This window comes from Durio zibethinus, chromosome 21 (genome assembly GCF_047325235.1).
Source record: "Durio zibethinus cultivar Kanyao isolate XHJ-2024 chromosome 21, ASM4732523v1, whole genome shotgun sequence".
NCBI classification, from domain to species: Eukaryota; Viridiplantae; Streptophyta; class Magnoliopsida; order Malvales; family Malvaceae; genus Durio; species Durio zibethinus.
In genome coordinates, this window is record NC_143182.1 from 15,483,855 (window position 1) to 15,502,957 (window position 19,103).

At 30.3% G+C, this 19,103-nt stretch overlaps 1 protein-coding gene across 1 annotated transcript; it reads right to left on the reverse strand.

Moving 5' to 3' along the window:
* Positions 1–8,954: 8,954 nt before the first annotated feature.
* On the reverse strand, positions 8,955–10,842 carry LOC111306278 (shikimate O-hydroxycinnamoyltransferase-like). Its single transcript, XM_022904181.2, has 3 exons — positions 10,652–10,842; positions 10,096–10,521; positions 8,955–9,966 (listed from the first exon to the last, which is right to left on the reverse strand). Exons 1-3 carry the CDS (start codon positions 10,823–10,825, stop codon positions 9,052–9,054), a joined length of 1,515 nt encoding a protein of 504 aa, XP_022759916.2. The 5' UTR covers positions 10,826–10,842; the 3' UTR covers positions 8,955–9,051.
* Between the last annotated feature and the right edge of the window lie 8,261 nt (positions 10,843–19,103).

The window sequence follows — 19,103 nt, forward strand, 5'->3', positions numbered from 1 at the left end:
TTGGCGACTCCACTGGAAAGAGCCATTTGTTTTTAAGAGTTAGGCAAAAAATAACTACGTGTTATCCTCAAATTTTGATTTAAACAGTTCTAATTGATTTCTTAGAATTTTTATTTTTCATTTTCAACAAAAAAAAATAAAAAAACAAAAAAAAAAGTTCAAACACATTTCTTTTACTATGTTTTTTTTTTACATTATTTTTTTGTATATATTACTCTCAATAAATTAGGATACATTTGCACACATAATGACATACTGTATCTCATGCATAAGCTCTATACCCAAGCTCTGTCCCTTAAAAGAGAAAGTAAAGTACCTATGCCCTCGTGAGGTGATAACCTTCGCAATGGCAAGCGAAATACTTCCACTCAAATTGAACCCTTTCCGTTCATAGCCTGTAATGGGTGAGGATCGGGGTCCCTTACTAGTCCAGTGTGGATGACAATGAGGAACAATTTGGAAACCTTTAGACATGTGTCAATCTAAACCCAGCATGTAATAAGCCTAGAAAACAAACCTTAGGTACAGCCTCGTCTACCTTTTTATAGGAAATACCTAAGAATAAAAAGTTGTGTGTAATACAAAACAAAACAAAACAAAAAAATCTCAAAAAAAAAATTTGTTTTCAAACCCCATCCTCACACTAACTCAAATTTGTTTTTCTTTCTTTTTTTTTTTTTTACATAAATCATATCATACAGTTCTGCATCGAGATATTTATTCTAGGATATATTTTTCCCCAAGAAGTTTTCATGGATCCCATAAAGCTTCAGATTTGCTCATCCTCAGTTAATGTGCCATGTGAGCCATATAATAAAGTATGTGTTTGGTCAAAAGAAGTCTAACAAAATAATGAAGATTGCTTGCCTATCAGCTATGTGTCAAAGTTACCCGAGAATGTGCATTTGAATCTCACACAGAATGATTTAGAAGATTTAGCTGCTATCTGGGGATAATTAAATGAAGAAAAAAAAGAAAGCTTTTGTAAGAAGTATGGAAAAATTGCATCCCTCATTTCAGTAGTGATCGATGAGCAATTAATAAGGGTAGTTATACAATTTTGGGATCTATCCTATAGATGCTTCACTTTTAATTGAGAAGATTTGATGCAAACTATTGAAGAGTATTCAATTTTGCTCGGGATAAAATTACATGTCCAGATAAAGTATTCACCCGAAAGCCAAAATCAAGTTATAGCAAAATGTTGGCCAAGCTTATAGGGGTTAAAGTGGAAACCATTGATTCTTTTGCGAAGCCTAAAGGAGAACATCTTAGCATTCGTTGGAACTTTTTTCGAAACTTCATTTAGGAGCGCTTAAATGATGACAAAGTCATGGCTGTGTTTGCTTTGTCATTGTATGGCATGGTAATCTTTCCAAAGACTTTAGGTTACATTGAGATAACTGTGGTAGATTTTTTCGAGCAAATTGAAACCCAAGTAATTAATCCCGCACCAGCAGTCTTAGCAGAAACCAATCGATCATTGAATTTCTGTCAACGAAATGGAAATGGATGGTTCATAGGATGTGCACCTCTATTATATGTGTGGGTTAGAAGTCATTTTAAATGTGGGAAGAGTGCATTTCAAAGCCATATCTACGAAACAAAGCACCAATAGAAGAGTTCTGCAAGAGTCAATAGCCAACATTGAAAATTAAGAAAGAATAGGTCTTTTTCTCATGAAGGATTACCGATGATGAAATTGAATGGATGGCACCTTGGATGCCTCGAGTGCCTTTGTTGTATCATGGAGGAAATGAGTCGTGGATACCGTTGTTAGGATTATGGGGTATTGTAAATTACGCTTCGTTAATGGTGCTTAGGTAATTTGGTACAAAATAATTTGTTCTTGCCACTCATGGCTTAGCCCAAGTAGAGTTCATTTATAGAGAATTAAATTCACCAAAAACCTCAGAGCAGTTAATCCAAGCATGGAAGAAAACACGAAGAATGAGATTAGGGCTTCTCATCGATAAAGTCACTCATGATTGCTAGATTTGGAAAGCAAGGTGACCTAGAGACATAGTACTCTCTCCTGATGATAGCTCATACCAATCAATTAATCTTTCAACAGAAGTTCAATTATCAGAAGTTGAACTTGTGAAGAAAGAATTAGAAGCTGAAAAAGAAAAAATGAAAAGAGAAAATTTGAGACTTCGTGAGAAGGTGGGATAGCTAAAGTATGAAGTAGAGATACAAATGAGCAGATTAGAAAAAACCATAAAAGAACGAGATGTGACTAATAGTGATTTGAAAGATCTACACTAGGAAAACAAAAGATTACGAATCCAATTCAAAACTAAAAAAGTCATTAAGTCTTACCTTAGTCAGCAACATGAAGTGGATGAGCTCCAAGAAGAAATAAACCAATAGAAAGGCAAAGTTCAAGAAAAGTAAAAGAAGACCACTAGAATTTTTCAAGAATGCCAGAATTAGAAGGAGTTATACTCTACAACCTCAGCAAGATTGGTGGAATGCCAAAAAGAAAAGGAAAGGTTGAAAGCCATGCTTGTAAAAGAAAAAAAAAGTACTTTGAAGTACTAAATAAGAAAGAATCACTTCATCGGATAATCCGAGGGTTAGAGCTACAACTGCAAGATCACAAGAACCATATTTCAGTAATGATAGATGAGTGGCATAGAAGGGAAAAAGATTGGATCTTTACATGCGATTCAGAAAGAGATGCTCGCATGATGTGGAAAGCAAAAAGTTTAGGAAGGCAACAGTACATAGAGCACATAACCAATCAAGTTTGTAAGGCAGTAAAAAAGGCATGGGAGATGGTTGAAAAGGTAGAAGCATTAAGACAAGAAGTCAATCCTATAGGAGAATATGGATAGCACCTAGTAAACTTTCTAGACGAGGTAAAAGATCATTATGAGCAAGTCAAACGCTTCTGTGGATATAATTCTATGATGATAAATCCCATGTAATCAAAGTTGTATGAAATCAATGAAAATTTTTAGTATTGAAATTTGTCCAGGAGTAAATATTTTTTCACTTGCATTCATGCATCATTTGCACCATTTTTTTAAAAAAAAAATTTAAAAAAATAAAAATTTTGACACATGACATTTTGATTTTTCTAAAAATTTTTTGGTAATAAAGGTTTAAGAATAGCTCGTCCTTCAAAAATTTTGACTCAACCCACTTGTCATTCATACAACACCAGGGCTCAAACAGGAATTATGAAATAGGAACAAACTAGTCGATTTGAGAGAATCGAGAAAGCTCAAGAAGAACTAAGAGGAGATCTTAGTACAATAATGGATATGCTCAAAAAACTTGATAAAGGAAAAGCGGTGGAAGAAAATCTCAGCTCTCAAGAGCAATCGTCAAATATGGTGGATCCTATTTACCCTCCAGGGTTTGAGTCACAATCAACTCAACCTTTTCAAGGAATTAAAGTACAAATTCTTATTCTCGGTGGATATCCCAATCCTTATCCAGGAATGACATTCACACCTGCTTTGGGACAATTTCAAAATTTTGTTAATCCTGTCATGATGAAAAAACCACCTGAGCCAATCTTAGTTCTTGATTTGGATGATCCCAAAGAAAGAGAAAAGCTAAGGATAAAGATATATGAGAAAGTGGAAGATAATAGTGCCCAGAAAAAGATGAAGTTATTAGAAGAAAAGCTTAGAGTAGTGGAAGGAATGAATTTTTATGGTTCCATAGATGTAACCGAGCTTTGTTTAGTCTCTGATGTGTTTATTCTGCCTAAATTTAAGGTCTCTGAATTTGAAAAATATGATGGCACCAAATGCCCGATGACCCATATCACCATGTATTGTCGAAAGATGACAGCACATGCTCTCGATGAGAAGTTGTTAATGCACATATTTCAAGATAGTCTTATGAGTTCTACAGCTAGATGGTATGTTCAATTAGATAGGACTCGTATTCGTTCTTAGTAAGAGCTTACAAAGGCATTCCTTACACAATATCGACATGTCACGGATCTGGTTCCAGATCGTCTATCTCTTCAAAGTATGAAAAAAAAAACAACTGAAAACTTTAAGGAGTATGCACAAAGATAGATAGACATGGCTGCACAAGTCCAACCTCCTCTCACCGAGAAAAAGATAACTATTTTATTTACGAATACTCTGAAAGCACCATACTATGAGAGATTGATAGGCAATGCAACCAAAAACTTTACAGATATGGTGATATCGGGTGAGATTATCGAAAGTGCTATAAAGAATGGCAAGCTCGATACTGGAGAGACAAGTGGAGTAAGAAAAGGTGGAGCTCTCAAAAAGAAAGAGAATGAAGCCCAAGCAGTAAACTATATAGGGTAATAGTTCAGAGGTTTCACGCCCTACTCTGTACCAGTCTACCAAACCCATTACCATTTCATAAACAATGTTACATCCATCCCTCATCCATATCAACCATACCAACTACTACAACCACCAACTTATCCATCCCATTTTCAGCCATCTTTTCAGACACCCACCTATTCCTATAATCGTCATACTGTGCCTACAAGACCAGAATAGAGACCTAATAATGGTTTAAGAGCCCTAAGAAATACCCAAGAAAAACTCACTTTCGATCTCATTCTCATGACTTACATAGATTTGTATCCCGACTTGTTGAGAAACATCTACTTGCTCCTGTTATTGTTGAACATTTGAAACCTTCGTTTCCTAAATGGTATGACCCCAATTCGCATTGTGATTATCACTATGAGAATCCAGGTCATTCTTTTCTAACAGTACTGACACTTTTAAGAATTTTTTCTTTTATACAAAGCTTGACCCAATTCTATGACTATGCTTTGCACATTGAGGATTGGAATAGCCATTGATATATCAAAGAAATGATCATATTCAAGTGCCACTAAAAAGTTCTAAGTCAAAGTTTCCAACTTTCAATGATATTTTTAAATCAAATCCAATCCACTAACCAAAAAAATAAATTCTCAACAATTATACCTAACAAATAAACAAAATCAAAATAAAATATTGAAAAAAAAATTAGGAAAAATGTGATATGAAATTGAAATATATAAATGTGATATGAAATTGATATATATATATATATATAAGTAGTTTTATTCTATGTATTTATGTTGTATCTTTGTAATTAATTTTATTAGTGTAAGAATGAACAGTATTCGTCCATTGTTGTGTCATGTGTCTCACCTTAATTGGCCCTTTTTTATTTTTTTATTTTTTTAGCTTTTTGTTTTTTTACTTTTTCCTTTTACAAAAATAAAATTTTTTAATTATAAATATTATAAATGCTGTAATTTTATTTTTATTGTGCATTCCACATGTAGCTTCCTTCATTTTTTCTTGCTTTCTTTTATTCACATGGGTCTCATTTATTTTTTAAAAATTTTAAAAAAGGTGTAGAGTTCATATCTTTTTTATTTTTAAAGATGTGGGATCCATTTTTAATTTTTTTTAATTTTTTGATAAATTTTTTAAAAGAATGTAGGGCCCACATCATTTTTTGAAAGGTATAAGACCCAATTTTTTTACTTATTCCTTTTTTTTTAATTAGTGGGGTCCATTTTTTATTTTTTAAAAAGGTGTGGGGTCAGGTCCATATTTTTAAAAACTATCTTTTTATTTTATTTTTTACTTTTATTAATTTCTCTTTTTTTCCAGTATATTCAATATTTTAATATATATATTTAAATTTTTTAAAATAAACTCCTTTATACTATTTTTTTATATGAAAATAGAAATAATAAAAAAAATTTTGGTTTTGAGGCGTAAAAGACACTTTCTTAAAAGTAATTTAGGATACAATAAAGCTTCAAAACTCTCCAAGCAAAAGTAGTGAAAATAGTTATACTAAAAGACCTATTTATAATAAATAAACATACATACACTTCTATTTAAATGATTATGACCTTTTGTATAACCATGACCTTTATGAACAATAATTTATTTATATTCAAATCGTTATGACAATTTGTTATATAATAATTGTTTATGTTTAAACATAATTTTTATAATATGAATAAAATTAATATAAAAATTAATTTTATTCATCATTAATTAAATCTTTCCATCCAATGTAGGATGTACCATATTCTAAACCACAAACAATCTTCCACTAATTTGGAATGTTGGTGCTTAATCTTTAAACTTTCACACAAATAAATATTATGAATACAAAAAGGTATCTTTTGATTTAAACATTTAATTAGCACATATATCTTAAAATTCTAATGAAGTTAATAGTGTTTGTAAATTTAACCTCAACTCCAAATATTAGAACTAAAGATATAATACCAATAATACTTATTTATTCTTCTGTCAGAGGTTTATAAACGTTTTTGCACTATTATGACCATATGCTTATCTTATTCATAAACATTTACAAGAGAGATTCTAATTCTTCTTGTTAAAACTGTACCACTTCTATATTTATTTAGGTAGAGTTTCCATTATGTCTACATTGCTTTAGACATTTAAATAATAAACTCCATTAAAAGTATAAAAACTCATTCTCCCCACATAATGGATCACACTAGGTTCTAAAATTTGAATAGATTTTACTAGTGTTTAACATACACATAATAATAAATTGTTTTTACCCATTAAACTTTGTAATTAGGAGTTTATAATTCAAAGTTGGGTTCCCATTATTGTTGTCTAATAGTACGGGTTTAAATCCATTCTACTTGTAGTACTACTAACCAAATACCTTGAAATTCAATTTTTTTATGGTAATTACCCTTACTTGAGATTAATCTCTAATATAATCGCTTTAGGTTAATGTGTTTAAAATTTTCATTTTGTATATCATTTATATACTCTAGACATTGTCATCTCATTCTTGTCATTTTAAAAAATAAATGATATTTGTTGTGACCATAACTCTACACTCATTAATATAAAATTTCAACCATTCTATTTTTACACTTTTATCTATTTTACTACAATTATTCTTCTAGTACAATTAGATAAACTGAATAGACAGACCAAACAATTTTAATTCTTTTAAGATATATAAGGATTTTTTTAAAGATTTTACTTTAATAAATGTATTAAACTTATTAGCTTGTATAATTTACTTATAAAATCATACTAAAATCTTACAACACTATGGTGGTAATTTTATTTTTTTTTATTTTTATCATCTCCACCATGTGCAAATATACATTCTATTATTAAAGAATGTCTCATTCAGTTATCCAGATATTATATATACTTAATCAATGTATCATTTCATTTATCTTTTCATTATTTGGTGGTTTTTTTTTTTTTTTTTTAATTAGGGAGCTTCCAAATCCACCTTTAATGAAAGATAACTAACAAATATTCTATATTTTAATTTTTCTTCTCATACAAGTTCCAAAACTTTTATTTAAACTCAATATGAGAGTATATATCAATAAAAATGATGTCAAATATAATTGCTCTCATTTTTTTTTAGTATACTCATGCTTTCTATAGTCTCATTTTGAGACTTTCATACCAACTCATGGAAAATTATGAATCTATTTCATCATTGATACCATTCACCAATTTATTACCAAGAGCAAAACCATGTCCACCACCTAAATGGATCAAATACCATTCATCTTGCTATTTAAATTTTTTTATATTCATAAAATCTTTGAATCACTAATGACTTTTAAAATAAATATAATTTATACTTTCATTATATCTCAAAACTAAAATCATGAGATGTAGAACATATATACAAGTCATAATTATTATCAAATAAAATTAAACAAATATAACTTTTATGCAAAAACCATTGAGAGAAACTATTTGTGTATTATTTATAAATAAATAATTTTCAAACTCATCAAAAGCACTATTCATTTAAGAGTCTTACCACTTTTTCTATGGATAATTCATTTAGTGATCAATTCCAAGGATTAAAGCTATTGCAAGCGAACATCATTATCAAATCCACACATTAAGAGGTGGATGATTGGTACACATCCTTGCCATGAAATTATAAAAACCTATGGAGATTTGTGCATTTTCCTTTTTTAATTAATCTATGCACAATAACCCCTTATATCCTTGTAATTATTTATCATTAAAACAAACTTTTTTTAAATTGTTTTAATTGCAAACCATGTTATTTTCTTCTTTGCATTCGAAAATAAAACTTTTCAAATTCATAAACATGGCTAAGAAGACATTGGTGGGTTGCCTCCAAATTATCAATAATTAAAAATAGCCTTTAATGTTATTAATGATGTGCTTTTTCCATTTAAACTTGAATATCACATTTAACCCAATTTGTTGGCCAAACTTTCAGCTTGAAATAGTAACATAAAATTTCACAAATAAATCATGCCAATATATTCACCCTATTAATTTCATACTAATACTAATCACAATTATGAAAACTTCATTTCTATGAATCTTTTGGAATGCACAATTAATAAACTCCAAAAACCCAAGTAATATGAAAAGTAATCATAAAATTGGATTCATGCATCACAATCAAACAATGAATTAATGGTATGCTAATTTTGAATAAAAATTAAAGAAAAACTTATTTAACATCAGGGTAAAAAATTATTTCTCTTTGTCCATAATTATTTCAAAAATTTAAATTTCACCAATGTATTTCTAAATTTTTTTCTTTTGCATTTTCATAAATATAAAAATAAAAAAATTTTCATAATTATCTTCAAATTGTTAAAAAAAAAAATAAAATAAAAAAATTAACTTTGAAACGTAAAAAATATTTAAAAAAAATAATTATACTTTTAAAATATAATAAAACATAAAATTATTCAAACAAAAATAATAAAAATAATTATATAAAAAAATTATTTATAATAAATAAAAAAATATAAATTTTATTTAAATGATTATAATATTTATATATTCATAACATTTACGAAAAATATAAATAAAATAATCATAATTATTTATCATATAGTAATTATTTTCAATCAAATATATTTATTTACAATATAAATAAAATTAATATAAAAATTAATTTTACTAGCTATGGTCAAATTAAATTATTGTTTAACAATTATTACATCGATGACTTTTTTTTTAATAATCATAGAATCGAGATAGATAAAATAGCAGTACACTTCCACTAAAATTCATAAAGAAGTTTCTCAAAGAGTTTCATGTGAGAGGTCTCTAATCGAGTAACCAGTGACAAGCTCCCATCACTAGTCGGACTTGGTAATACAAAAAGTTTTCCTTCTTGAACAACATTTGCTGGCCTCATATATATGGGGCGACCCCATCCGAAATCTGCATCATATATAGGCAACCACATCCAACTAATAACAGATAAGTTTGGGCTTCGAAAAGTATGCGATCCTCGAACCAAAGTGTTTAGATTGGGCACCTTTTCTATGTAATCAATAGCCGATCTCAAATATTCATCATTAACCTGCTTTAACAGTTCATGGATTCTCTTAACAGTGTTGGTAAAAGGTTCAGATAGGAGATCACCAGCTCGAGCAATTGCTGTAGCTTGAAAGGTTGCGTTGCCAAAGTAGCCTCGTGGGAGAGGAGGATTTAATCTAAATCGTCCATCAGTTGGAATGTATAGCTTAGTAGCTTGATTATTTGAGAGGCCCCTCGCTTTGCTTATGCACCGCCATAAATGGGAAGTTAAGATGCTGTAAGTACTATATTTTGTAGAGTCAGAATTTTCGATATTTGGTTTAGCTTTCAGGGTATTCAGTTGATCAACTGTGAGCTTAAAAATGGAAACGATTGATGGCTTAAGATCGTTTGACTGAGATTCTGATGTTGAAATTGAGTGGCCTGTAGTCATTATTTTAGGAGGTGGGTCATATTCAACATGGTGAAATGTAGGAGTTGGTGGGACACGAGCACGAAGAAGAGTTCGATCCATGAATGGGGCAATGGTAGGAGACAAGCCTAGAGCTGTGTCAGCCCAACTATTGATGAAATGAAGAGCGGATGTGCCATCTCCTAAAGTATGCTGAAACCCTACGCCTAGACTAATCCCACCGCATTTGAAAGTAGTTACCTATTAAAATTTGCATAAAACAAGTCAACATCTTATTAATGTTGAAAAAGGCAAAATGAATGTATGAAACTTGCTGAGTTTTGTCCTTAGCTCATGGCTTTTTGATTGAAGAATGTTTACTATATATACCTGCAAAACAAGAAGCGGATATGAAGATATTCCTCCAGAATAGTCGACCGTGGAAACTAATCGGGAAACTTCAGAGTTATGAGGAAAATCACCAACAAATTGATCCATAACTGAGGTAGATTCAGCCTCTATGAATAAAACTCCTTCTGCATTACATATTATTTCAAGTCTTCCATTTTGATCCAATCCCAACCTTCCAGCTATCGGGTAAAATGGCACAAGAATCTTGCTTAAAGCCTCTTTAAGCTTTCCAGGGTCAAAGAAATTAGAACTACCATTTGGCTTGTAGTAGTATACTGTAGGGATGTGGTATCTTGTTGTCAACACGTCCAAATTGGAGTTCCATAGACTTCCTTTCGGAGTGTCTTGGGCAGGATGAACAATTGTAGATTCCTTTACAGTAATCTCCATCCTGAATTTCACTACCTAACATTCAATGAGTTAGTGACATGCATAAACTTTCACTTACAATATATTTGAGAAAAGGAAAAAGAAGAAAAAATGACAGGAAATGGAATGGAATGGGTAAATAAACACATGGAATTCGTATCCATACCTTATCAGAGTAGAAACAAGTGTTGGTACAATAACCAAGGATAGAAGTGCTCAAATTGCACAAGGATGCTAAGGTTTTTTGTCCTTCTGCTTTGTAAAATGGTGAGGGGAGGTTTAAAGCGGCAGGCGATGGAGTGTTTAATGTTTTAATTATGAAGTTCTGGGTGAGGTCCATCTCTATGGCTATTTGTAATGTTAAGCTTAATCAAATTCATCAACCGCAATAAATGCGTATCAGAAACAGATTTTTTATTTATTAGGACCGGTGGGCTATAAAGAGCGTTTTAATTGTAAGGATATTACTTAGATTTGGTCATTTAAATATTTATATTTTTTATATTAATAATATAAATATAAAATTATTATTTTATAATTTATGTTGAACACGACAAATGTAACGATAATATGTATATATTTTTTATTTATTAGGGTCAGTGGGCTATGAATTATTTTTTATTGTTATTAAATTTATATGTAATTTTTATTGAAATTTTAAATAATATTATTGTAGACAATTTGATTTAGGTTTAGATCAATTGGATCTGATCTAAATAGGTATGCTCATTTTATTTTTTATTTTGTATCTTGTATTTTTATTTTTTGTATCTTATTTATTTATTATTTATTACTATTTATTATTATTTATTTATTTATTATTTATCTGTTGATATATATACTTTATTATTATTTATCTATTATTATTATTATTTATCTATTAATATATTATCTTTATTTTTTATTTTTTTCTTTTCTTTCTTTATTTTTTTTATTACTCGATTGGGATTAGGATTAGGAACAACTGAGATTCTGACATGAATTTGGGGCTGGTAGAGTTGAGATTCGATTCAAAGATTGAATCTAAATCCCAAAGAGAATTGGGATTGATCAGAAACTCTTATGATCAATTCCTATAAATAGGTACTAGAATAGAACAGAAAAGACATTGACAGAGAGAGAGCAAAAAGAGAAAGGAAAAAGCCGTTCAGAAAGGTCAGAAGCAATTTTAGGATTTTTTGGAGAATTTCAGGTGAATTTTTTTTGGAAATTTTTGAAAATTTTTTAAATTTTGGTTGAATTGTTCAACGAAAGTTTGAATTTTTCGTTGAATTTTTTGGCACCAGTTGAACTTTTCGACTAGCTACCCAGTTTTCGGTAATTATTTTCAGAAAATCGACCAACTTTCCAACGAACTTCCGACGAAAAACCTAGATTCTGATGACATTTTTCAGAATCCGACGAGATTCAACCGGAGTTCTTCATTTGGGTAGAGAGAGGGAGGAAGAAAGAAAGGGAAGAGAGAGAGAGAAAATGGGAGATCTATTGAAAAACAGAGGATATAGCATTTTATACTTGTTGAAAATGACGTCATTTTGATGTTACTTTTCCCAGAGGATCCGACCGTTTTGAAATCAGACGACCCGACCCGAGCGTCGACCCACGTGTGACCAGAGTGTGAGCCATTTTTTAAGCTAAGCCGAGCTGAGTCGAGTCACGTCTTCGAGCTGCCCTTTCTTCCTCGAGCCGAGCCACTAAGCCGAGTCGTTCCAAGGTTTTTTTTTTTTTTCATTTTTATTATTATTGTTATTATTATTATTATTATTATTATTATTATTTATTGATTAGATTAGAATTATTTAGTATTTTTTATTTTATTTTATTTTATTTTTATCTTTATTTTTACTTTTATTTTTATTTTTTTTTCTTTAAATAAAATTTCAAAAAAATATTTTTAATGAAAAGTTAAAAGTATCAATTTTCCTTAAAAATAAGTCTTAAAAAAAAAAAAAATTTTAAGGAAAAGTTGAAAGTATCAATTTTCCTTGAAAATAAGTCTTCAAAAAAATATTTTTAAAGAAAAGTTGAAAGTATCAATTTTTCTTGAAAATAAGTCTTCAAAAAAATATTTTTAATGAAAATAAGTCTTCAAAAAAAATATTTTTAAGGAAAAGTTGAAAGTATCAATTTTCTTTGAAAATAATTTTTTTAAAAAAGGTTTTTTTTGGAAAAAGTTGAAAGAATCAATTTTCCTTGTACGAAAGCAATGAGTTTTTTTTTTTTTTTTGTAGAGGAAAAGATTTATACCTAAAGCTGAATTTTTTTTTTCGTTTTATTTTTTTTTCTTCTTATTTTTTTGAATTTTTTTTAATGATAAATAATCTGATGATGGAGCCTCTACAAGTGAACAGTAGTTTCCTTGCATACTCTTGAGGTGGGGAAATTTTCTTAATTTTTTGCTAAAAGTATTTGAGTCAATTGAGAATAATTTTCAATAATTAATTATTTGAAAATTTTTTAAGGCTTATTGGATGACACAAAATTAAGCTGGTACCATCTTTCGATGGGCGTTGTAAGGGTGCTATAACCTTCTTCACACATAACTGTACTCCCGAACCCTGTTCTAGTTAATAAACCTAAACCTATTCTTTTAGGGACCCTTAAGCTTAGGTGTTCCTTGAAAGGATAGATTTGTGTTATCCAAAAGCCTAATAAAATTGAACCTTTTGTATAGATTCTTTTATTCATTCATGTTTATTTACTTTATTAATTATGTCATTCATATGCATATGCATAACATGAGCTCTATACCCGAGTTTCGTCCCTTTAGGAGGGAGTAAAGTACCTATTGCTTTCGTGAGGTTTAATGCCTCCGCAGTGGCTAGCGAAATACTCCCACTCAAATTGAACCTTTTTTCGCTTATAGTTTGTAATGGGTGAGGATTAGGGTGCCTTACTAGTCTGTGATGGACAATGATGTAAGGAGCAATTTGGAAACCTTTAGACTTTAACCTCAAACTACATATAGTGAACCTTAAGAATGCCTAACTTATAGATAGAGCCATCATTCTTCCCTTTTAGAATTGACCAGAAGCATAGGGTTCATTCCTCTTATTTTGTGTGATATTTTAATTTACTTGGTTATTTATTTATTCTTTTTTTTTCCTGGGCATACTAACATTTTCTCTCATTCTTTTGCATTAGTTCATGCTCATATCATAAAGTTGCATAAAGAACATTTGCTTGAAAGACGGTCTTCAATAAAAATTTGTCGTGGACTCCATAAAATGACTAGTTTGTTCTTCATCTGTATTAGCACCTTATGAGTCACCCAACAAACTAAAGGTCCAGTCAGAAAATATTCAACTGAAGATGGGGGATTGTTTACCAATCGGATATGATTCTACCTTATCTCAAGAAACATCTATCCTCCTCAAACAAAATAATCTAGAGGATTTGGTTAATATATGAAAGAAGATGAGTTGGTCAAGACAATAGCAGTTTTACCAAAGACACGGGCATATAGCACACCTTCTCGTAGTAGTTGTCGACGATCAACTAATCAGAGCTGTAGCCCAATTTTGGGATCCTGCATATAAGTGTTTCATCTTCAATGAAGTTGATATGACACCAACCATCGAAAAATATTTGATTTTATTAAGTTTGCACCTTAAGGCTCCTGATAAGATATATGTTAAAAAACACAAGTCAAGATTTCGTACGGGTTTGGCTCAACTCATAGGGATAGACAAAGAAGTTGTGGATTCTCTTACAAAAAAGAAACAAGAATAGGTTTGCCTACCTTGAAAGTTCTTTCATGAGTTTCTAGTGCAATATGCCAACGAAGAACAGGGGTTAGATATATTTGCCTTAGCCATATACGAAATGATGATATTTTTGAAGGTTTTAGGTTACATTGAAATAGCGATGGTTGACTTCTTCGAGAGTGTGATCAACGGTTGTAATCCTTCAATGGTAATATTAGCATAGACTATCAGATCTTTGAGTTACTGTTGTAGGAATGGAGGGCGTTTTATAGGCTACATGCAGTTATTATATTTATGGATGAAAAACCATTTCGAATGGAGAAAATGTGCTTTCTCGAAGCTTTATGCCCATAATCGAGCTCCGATCAAGGAATTCTATGAAAGTGAGTGGTCAGAACAAAAGTCTAAAAAAGAATGGATAACTTTCCTACAAAAATTGACCAGTGCCGAAGTAAGATGGTTGGCCCCGTGGATGAATCGTGAACCTATGTTATATCAGTGTGGGGATAATACAGTAGTCCCACTTTTGGGTTTATGAGGAGTGACAAATTATGCATCACTCCTAGTGAGAAGGTAGTTTGGGGCAGAACAGTTCATTCCTATGACGCATGGGCTTCATCAGTTAGATTTCTCTTACAGTGAGCCAAAAGCATTTCAGAGAATGAATGAGATGATTAAAGCATGAAAAAATCCCTGAAGAGTGAGTCCTGGACCCATTTACTGATAAAGTCACTCCAGAGTATTTGGTTTGGAGAGAAAAACAAAGACAAGAAATGGTATTCACTTATGAAAGCTTTCAACTGCCAATAGAAGGAAAACTTGAAGAGACACCATCAAAATTAAAGCTTGCAACAAAAGAGTTTGAGTCATGAAACTATAAGACCTTTTGGCACATTTTGACCAACATAAAAACTAGAAAGATAATAATAAGAAACTTATCATGTATTTAGTATTTATTTCACCAAGAAACCATTTGGAGAATTGAAGCTTTCCATGTTTGTTTCAAAAGCCAATTTTGCCAAATTTGTCAATTTTTTTCTTTATATCTGCCTCATGTGAAATATGAATTTCATAATTGCTTTTAAATTGTTAAAAAAAAATAAGAAAATAAAAATAATAAAATAAAATTTTGGCTTTGAGGCATGAAGAATACTTCCTTAAAGGCAATTATACCACTAAGATATAACAAAGCCTTAAAATTTTCTAAATTAGACATAACAAAAATAGTTATATTGAAGAATTTATTTATAATGAATGACCGTATATAAACTTGTATTTAAATGGTTATGACTTTTTGTATAATCATGACTTTTATGAATAATAATCTATTTATATTTAAAGAATTATAACCATTTGTTATATGATAATTGTTTTTATTCAAATATAATTATTTTAAATATGAAAAAAATTAATAATGTTTTAATGTATAGATCTATGGACCTACCACTAGACATGGATTAAAAAGAGTCATCATCAATCTTTTTTGTTTAAGTGTGATTGGCCACTTGGAACATATTCTGATCCACAAAACCAGATGTTAGGTTCGAGAGTAAGGTTATGCATAAGAAAGGTTATAGCACCCTCATGACGTCCATCCAAAGGATGGTACCAGTTTGACTTCCAATTATCCAAGCCCCGATCATATTTGTGATTTATCGAATAATTTAATATTGAAAATTAGTCTTAGAATTGTCCCAATAGTTTGGTAGAAATTTAAGATAATTTTCTCACCTCAAGAGTATTTATAAAGACTAATGTCCCATTCTGAAGAGACTCTGTCTCGAATTTATTAATTTATTTTATTTCAAAATATTAGTAAGGTTTTCCAATAGTTTGGTAAGACCTACTTTGAAGCAAATCTCCCAATAGTTAGGTGAGATTTTATTACAAAAAGATATTTATAAAAAATCTTATTTTAGAAAATTCATTAAGTCTCCCAATAGTTTGTTAAGACTTAATTTAAGAATTAATACTCCAATGGTTTAGAGGATAAAAATTATTTTATTTTTTATTTTTTTTTAAAAAATAATTTATGAAATTTCTCAATAGTTTGGTGGATTTCATTTTTAAAAAATTAAATCCACGAAAATTCTCCAATAGTTTGATAAATTTCAAAATGCCAAGCATAATCTATAAGACCTTCGGGTAAAACATTTTAAATTTTCAAAGCTTCAACGCCTTTAATACGAGGAGCATTCAAAGATTTTAAAATTTATAAGACCGTTGAGCATAATCTTTAAGACCTCTAAATATAATCTATAAGATCTCTAGGCATAATCTATAAGACCTCTGGGTAAAACATTCTAAATTTTTAAAGTTTCAATGCCTCTAATACGAGGAACATTCAAAGATTTTAAGATTTGTAAGACTTTTGGGCATAATCTCTAAGACATCCAACCATAATCTATAAAACCTCAAAGCAAAACATTTTAAATTTTTAAAGTATCAGCACCTCTGGTGCGAGAAGCATTCAAAGATTTCAAGATCTGTAAGACCTCTGGGCATATCTCTAAATCTTTTGAGAAGGATTCGTAAGTCTTTCTAGCTGAATCTATTTTGCTTCGAGATTCATAAGATCTTCGAGTATCTCTCGAAAATATCATCTAGACAAAATTATCATCTATGTCTATGCATTATTTTTTATTCTTAGAAATATGCAAAGAGGGGTAGCTCTAGATAACAAATTTTATCTGGAGCATTTTAACGTTGTTAAGTCGGGCTTATTTTTAAATATGGGATAAAGCCATTGATTTGGACCCATCACGTATACCAGTAAGAGGGCCCTTTACATGGCCCATGTATGGCCTATTTTTAAGGCCCATTTAGAGGCCCGTTATATAGATTAAAATATGGCCCAAACCATAAGCCCAAGATAACAAAAAGAAGAGAAAAGGAGTAGCCATAATAGCAAAGGCAGGTTCACAGCTTGGACAAACCATTCGAGGGTTTAAAAATTTTTACCAAAAGGGGGCAGTTAGCAAAAGACAAGTTGAAGTTACAGCAATAAACCTGCACCAAACTAACCAACAGGAGACAAAAAGAAGTGTTAGTGGCCATCAGTAAAAAAAAAAACTTGAGGAGCAAGGCTTGAGGGGTACATAAAAAAAAGAGTGAGAGGAGAAAGGGAAAAATTAGGGAAGCCTTGAGAAGGTTTTTGGTAGTCTAGATTTTCGAGAAAGCCAAGAGTGAGGTGGCTTAGGAAAGGAAAAGGAAAAAGCATAGCAAAAAAAAAAAAAAAAAGAAAGGTGAAACCTTGCTAGTTGGAAAGAAAAAAAGTTTTGCTAGAAAGGAAAAGTAAGAACTTGAAAAAGGTAATCGTTTTATTCTTATACATGTCATGTTCCCATGCAAAGTTAAAGGGGAACTTGTTATTCTTCCCTATATTAATATTCAAGCATAATAATCTTTAAATAGGAAAAAAACACAATGAGAATTGAAAGTTTTGAAAAACTCTAAGGATTTATTGTTTCACCTCTTTCCTTTGCGCATTATGAAAGCCCAAAAATAATTTTTTTAGATTGTATTTTCTCCTTTTCAGAACTAGTATTGCGTATGGTAAGGTTGCAGAAACTTTGAGTTTTCTATTTTATGCATGTTAGTCTTCTCCCTTTCCTGCATATGGTTTGTTCATAGGAATTTAAAATAGTACCTTGATTTATGGTTGTTGATCTCTTTTCCATGAGGGTTGTGAGAAAGTTTAGGTTTCTATTTCCAAAATAAAAAAATGCATAGGGGAATTTCCTTAAGAGATTGTCCTTTATTTTCAGCTTGCATAAGACTTACAGTAATTTAAGGTCATTTGCTTCTTTATTTTCATATGTGGACTATGCATGAAAAAGGTTTCAAAGTTTCTATTTTTATTGATCATGATTCATATTTGGCTGCTAGTTCACTGCGTGCTTGAAACCTTAAGTTTTAAACTTTCTCTGTTGTTGGTTGTATTAATATGAGTTGTGTGTGATTTGTACTATGGGTTGCATGAGAACCTATTTTTAAGAAGACTGTAGGGAGGTTGTGGCAGCTAGTGCAAATAGGTTCTATTAAAACCCAGAAAGTTTAAGAATGGTAGGTTTTGCAAAGCAAGAATGATGGGACTTGAAACCTCAAAGGATGTTATATTATTATATCTCATTTTTCTCATTGTTTTTTAGTATAAAATAGAAATGAGTGGTAGTATAAAAAAAAAAGGTAGGTATAAGTGTGTCATTTGGATAATGGTTATTTGTAACTATGAAGAGAGCTTTACCCATTGGTTGTTTTTTTATATGGTGGCTTAGGAAAAATTTTAAACTAGCCTATAATTCTGAGGCCCCCACCTCCTATATTTTTGTTTTAGGCCATATGTAAGAGGGAAAGAAAACTTAAAATTGGACATGATTTCAAGATTCCATCATTCATGTTTTATAACCTAGGTTTTATGGGTTAATAAATTTATAATATATTTGTCTTTTATGTTCATCTCTTTTCATGTATTTTAAGTTCAATTTAAGCTTAATAATAATAATAAAAAGGTCCCATCATGAAAAAAGCTTAAAGCTTTCAAACTTTCTTCCTACATGGTAAAGAAAGCTTAATGATGACATGATTTCAAGGTTCCATCATTCATGCTTTATAGCCTAGGCTTTATAGGTTAACAAATCTTATAGTACATTTGTTTTTTTGTATATTATATGTTTATTTCTTTCATGCTATTAAGTTTAATTTAAGCTTAAATCTTATATATTACGATATTTGTGCGGTTTGAACTTTCATGTTAAATTTAATTACGTGTAATTTTTTTTATATTATAAATTTTGCACACTAGTTTCATGCAAAATATATAATAATAATAGTAATAATAATAAACAAATTTTCAAGAATGAGATATTAATAAAGTTCGAGTAATGATTCCTTAAAATCTCTAGGTAAAAA

Bases quoted from the DNA above. Each gene is read 5' to 3' on its own strand.
- LOC111306278 (XM_022904181.2), bottom strand. From the start codon at position 10,825: ATGGACCTCACCCAGAACTTCATAATTAAAACATTAAACACTCCATCG. The intron at 10,522-10,651 runs GTATGGATACGA...ATTGAATGTTAG, and splicing joins CTTGTTTCTACTCTGATAAG to GTAGTGAAATTCAGGATGGA. The intron at 9,967-10,095 runs GTATATATAGTA...AAATTTTAATAG, and splicing joins ATCCGCTTCTTGTTTTGCAG to GTAACTACTTTCAAATGCGG.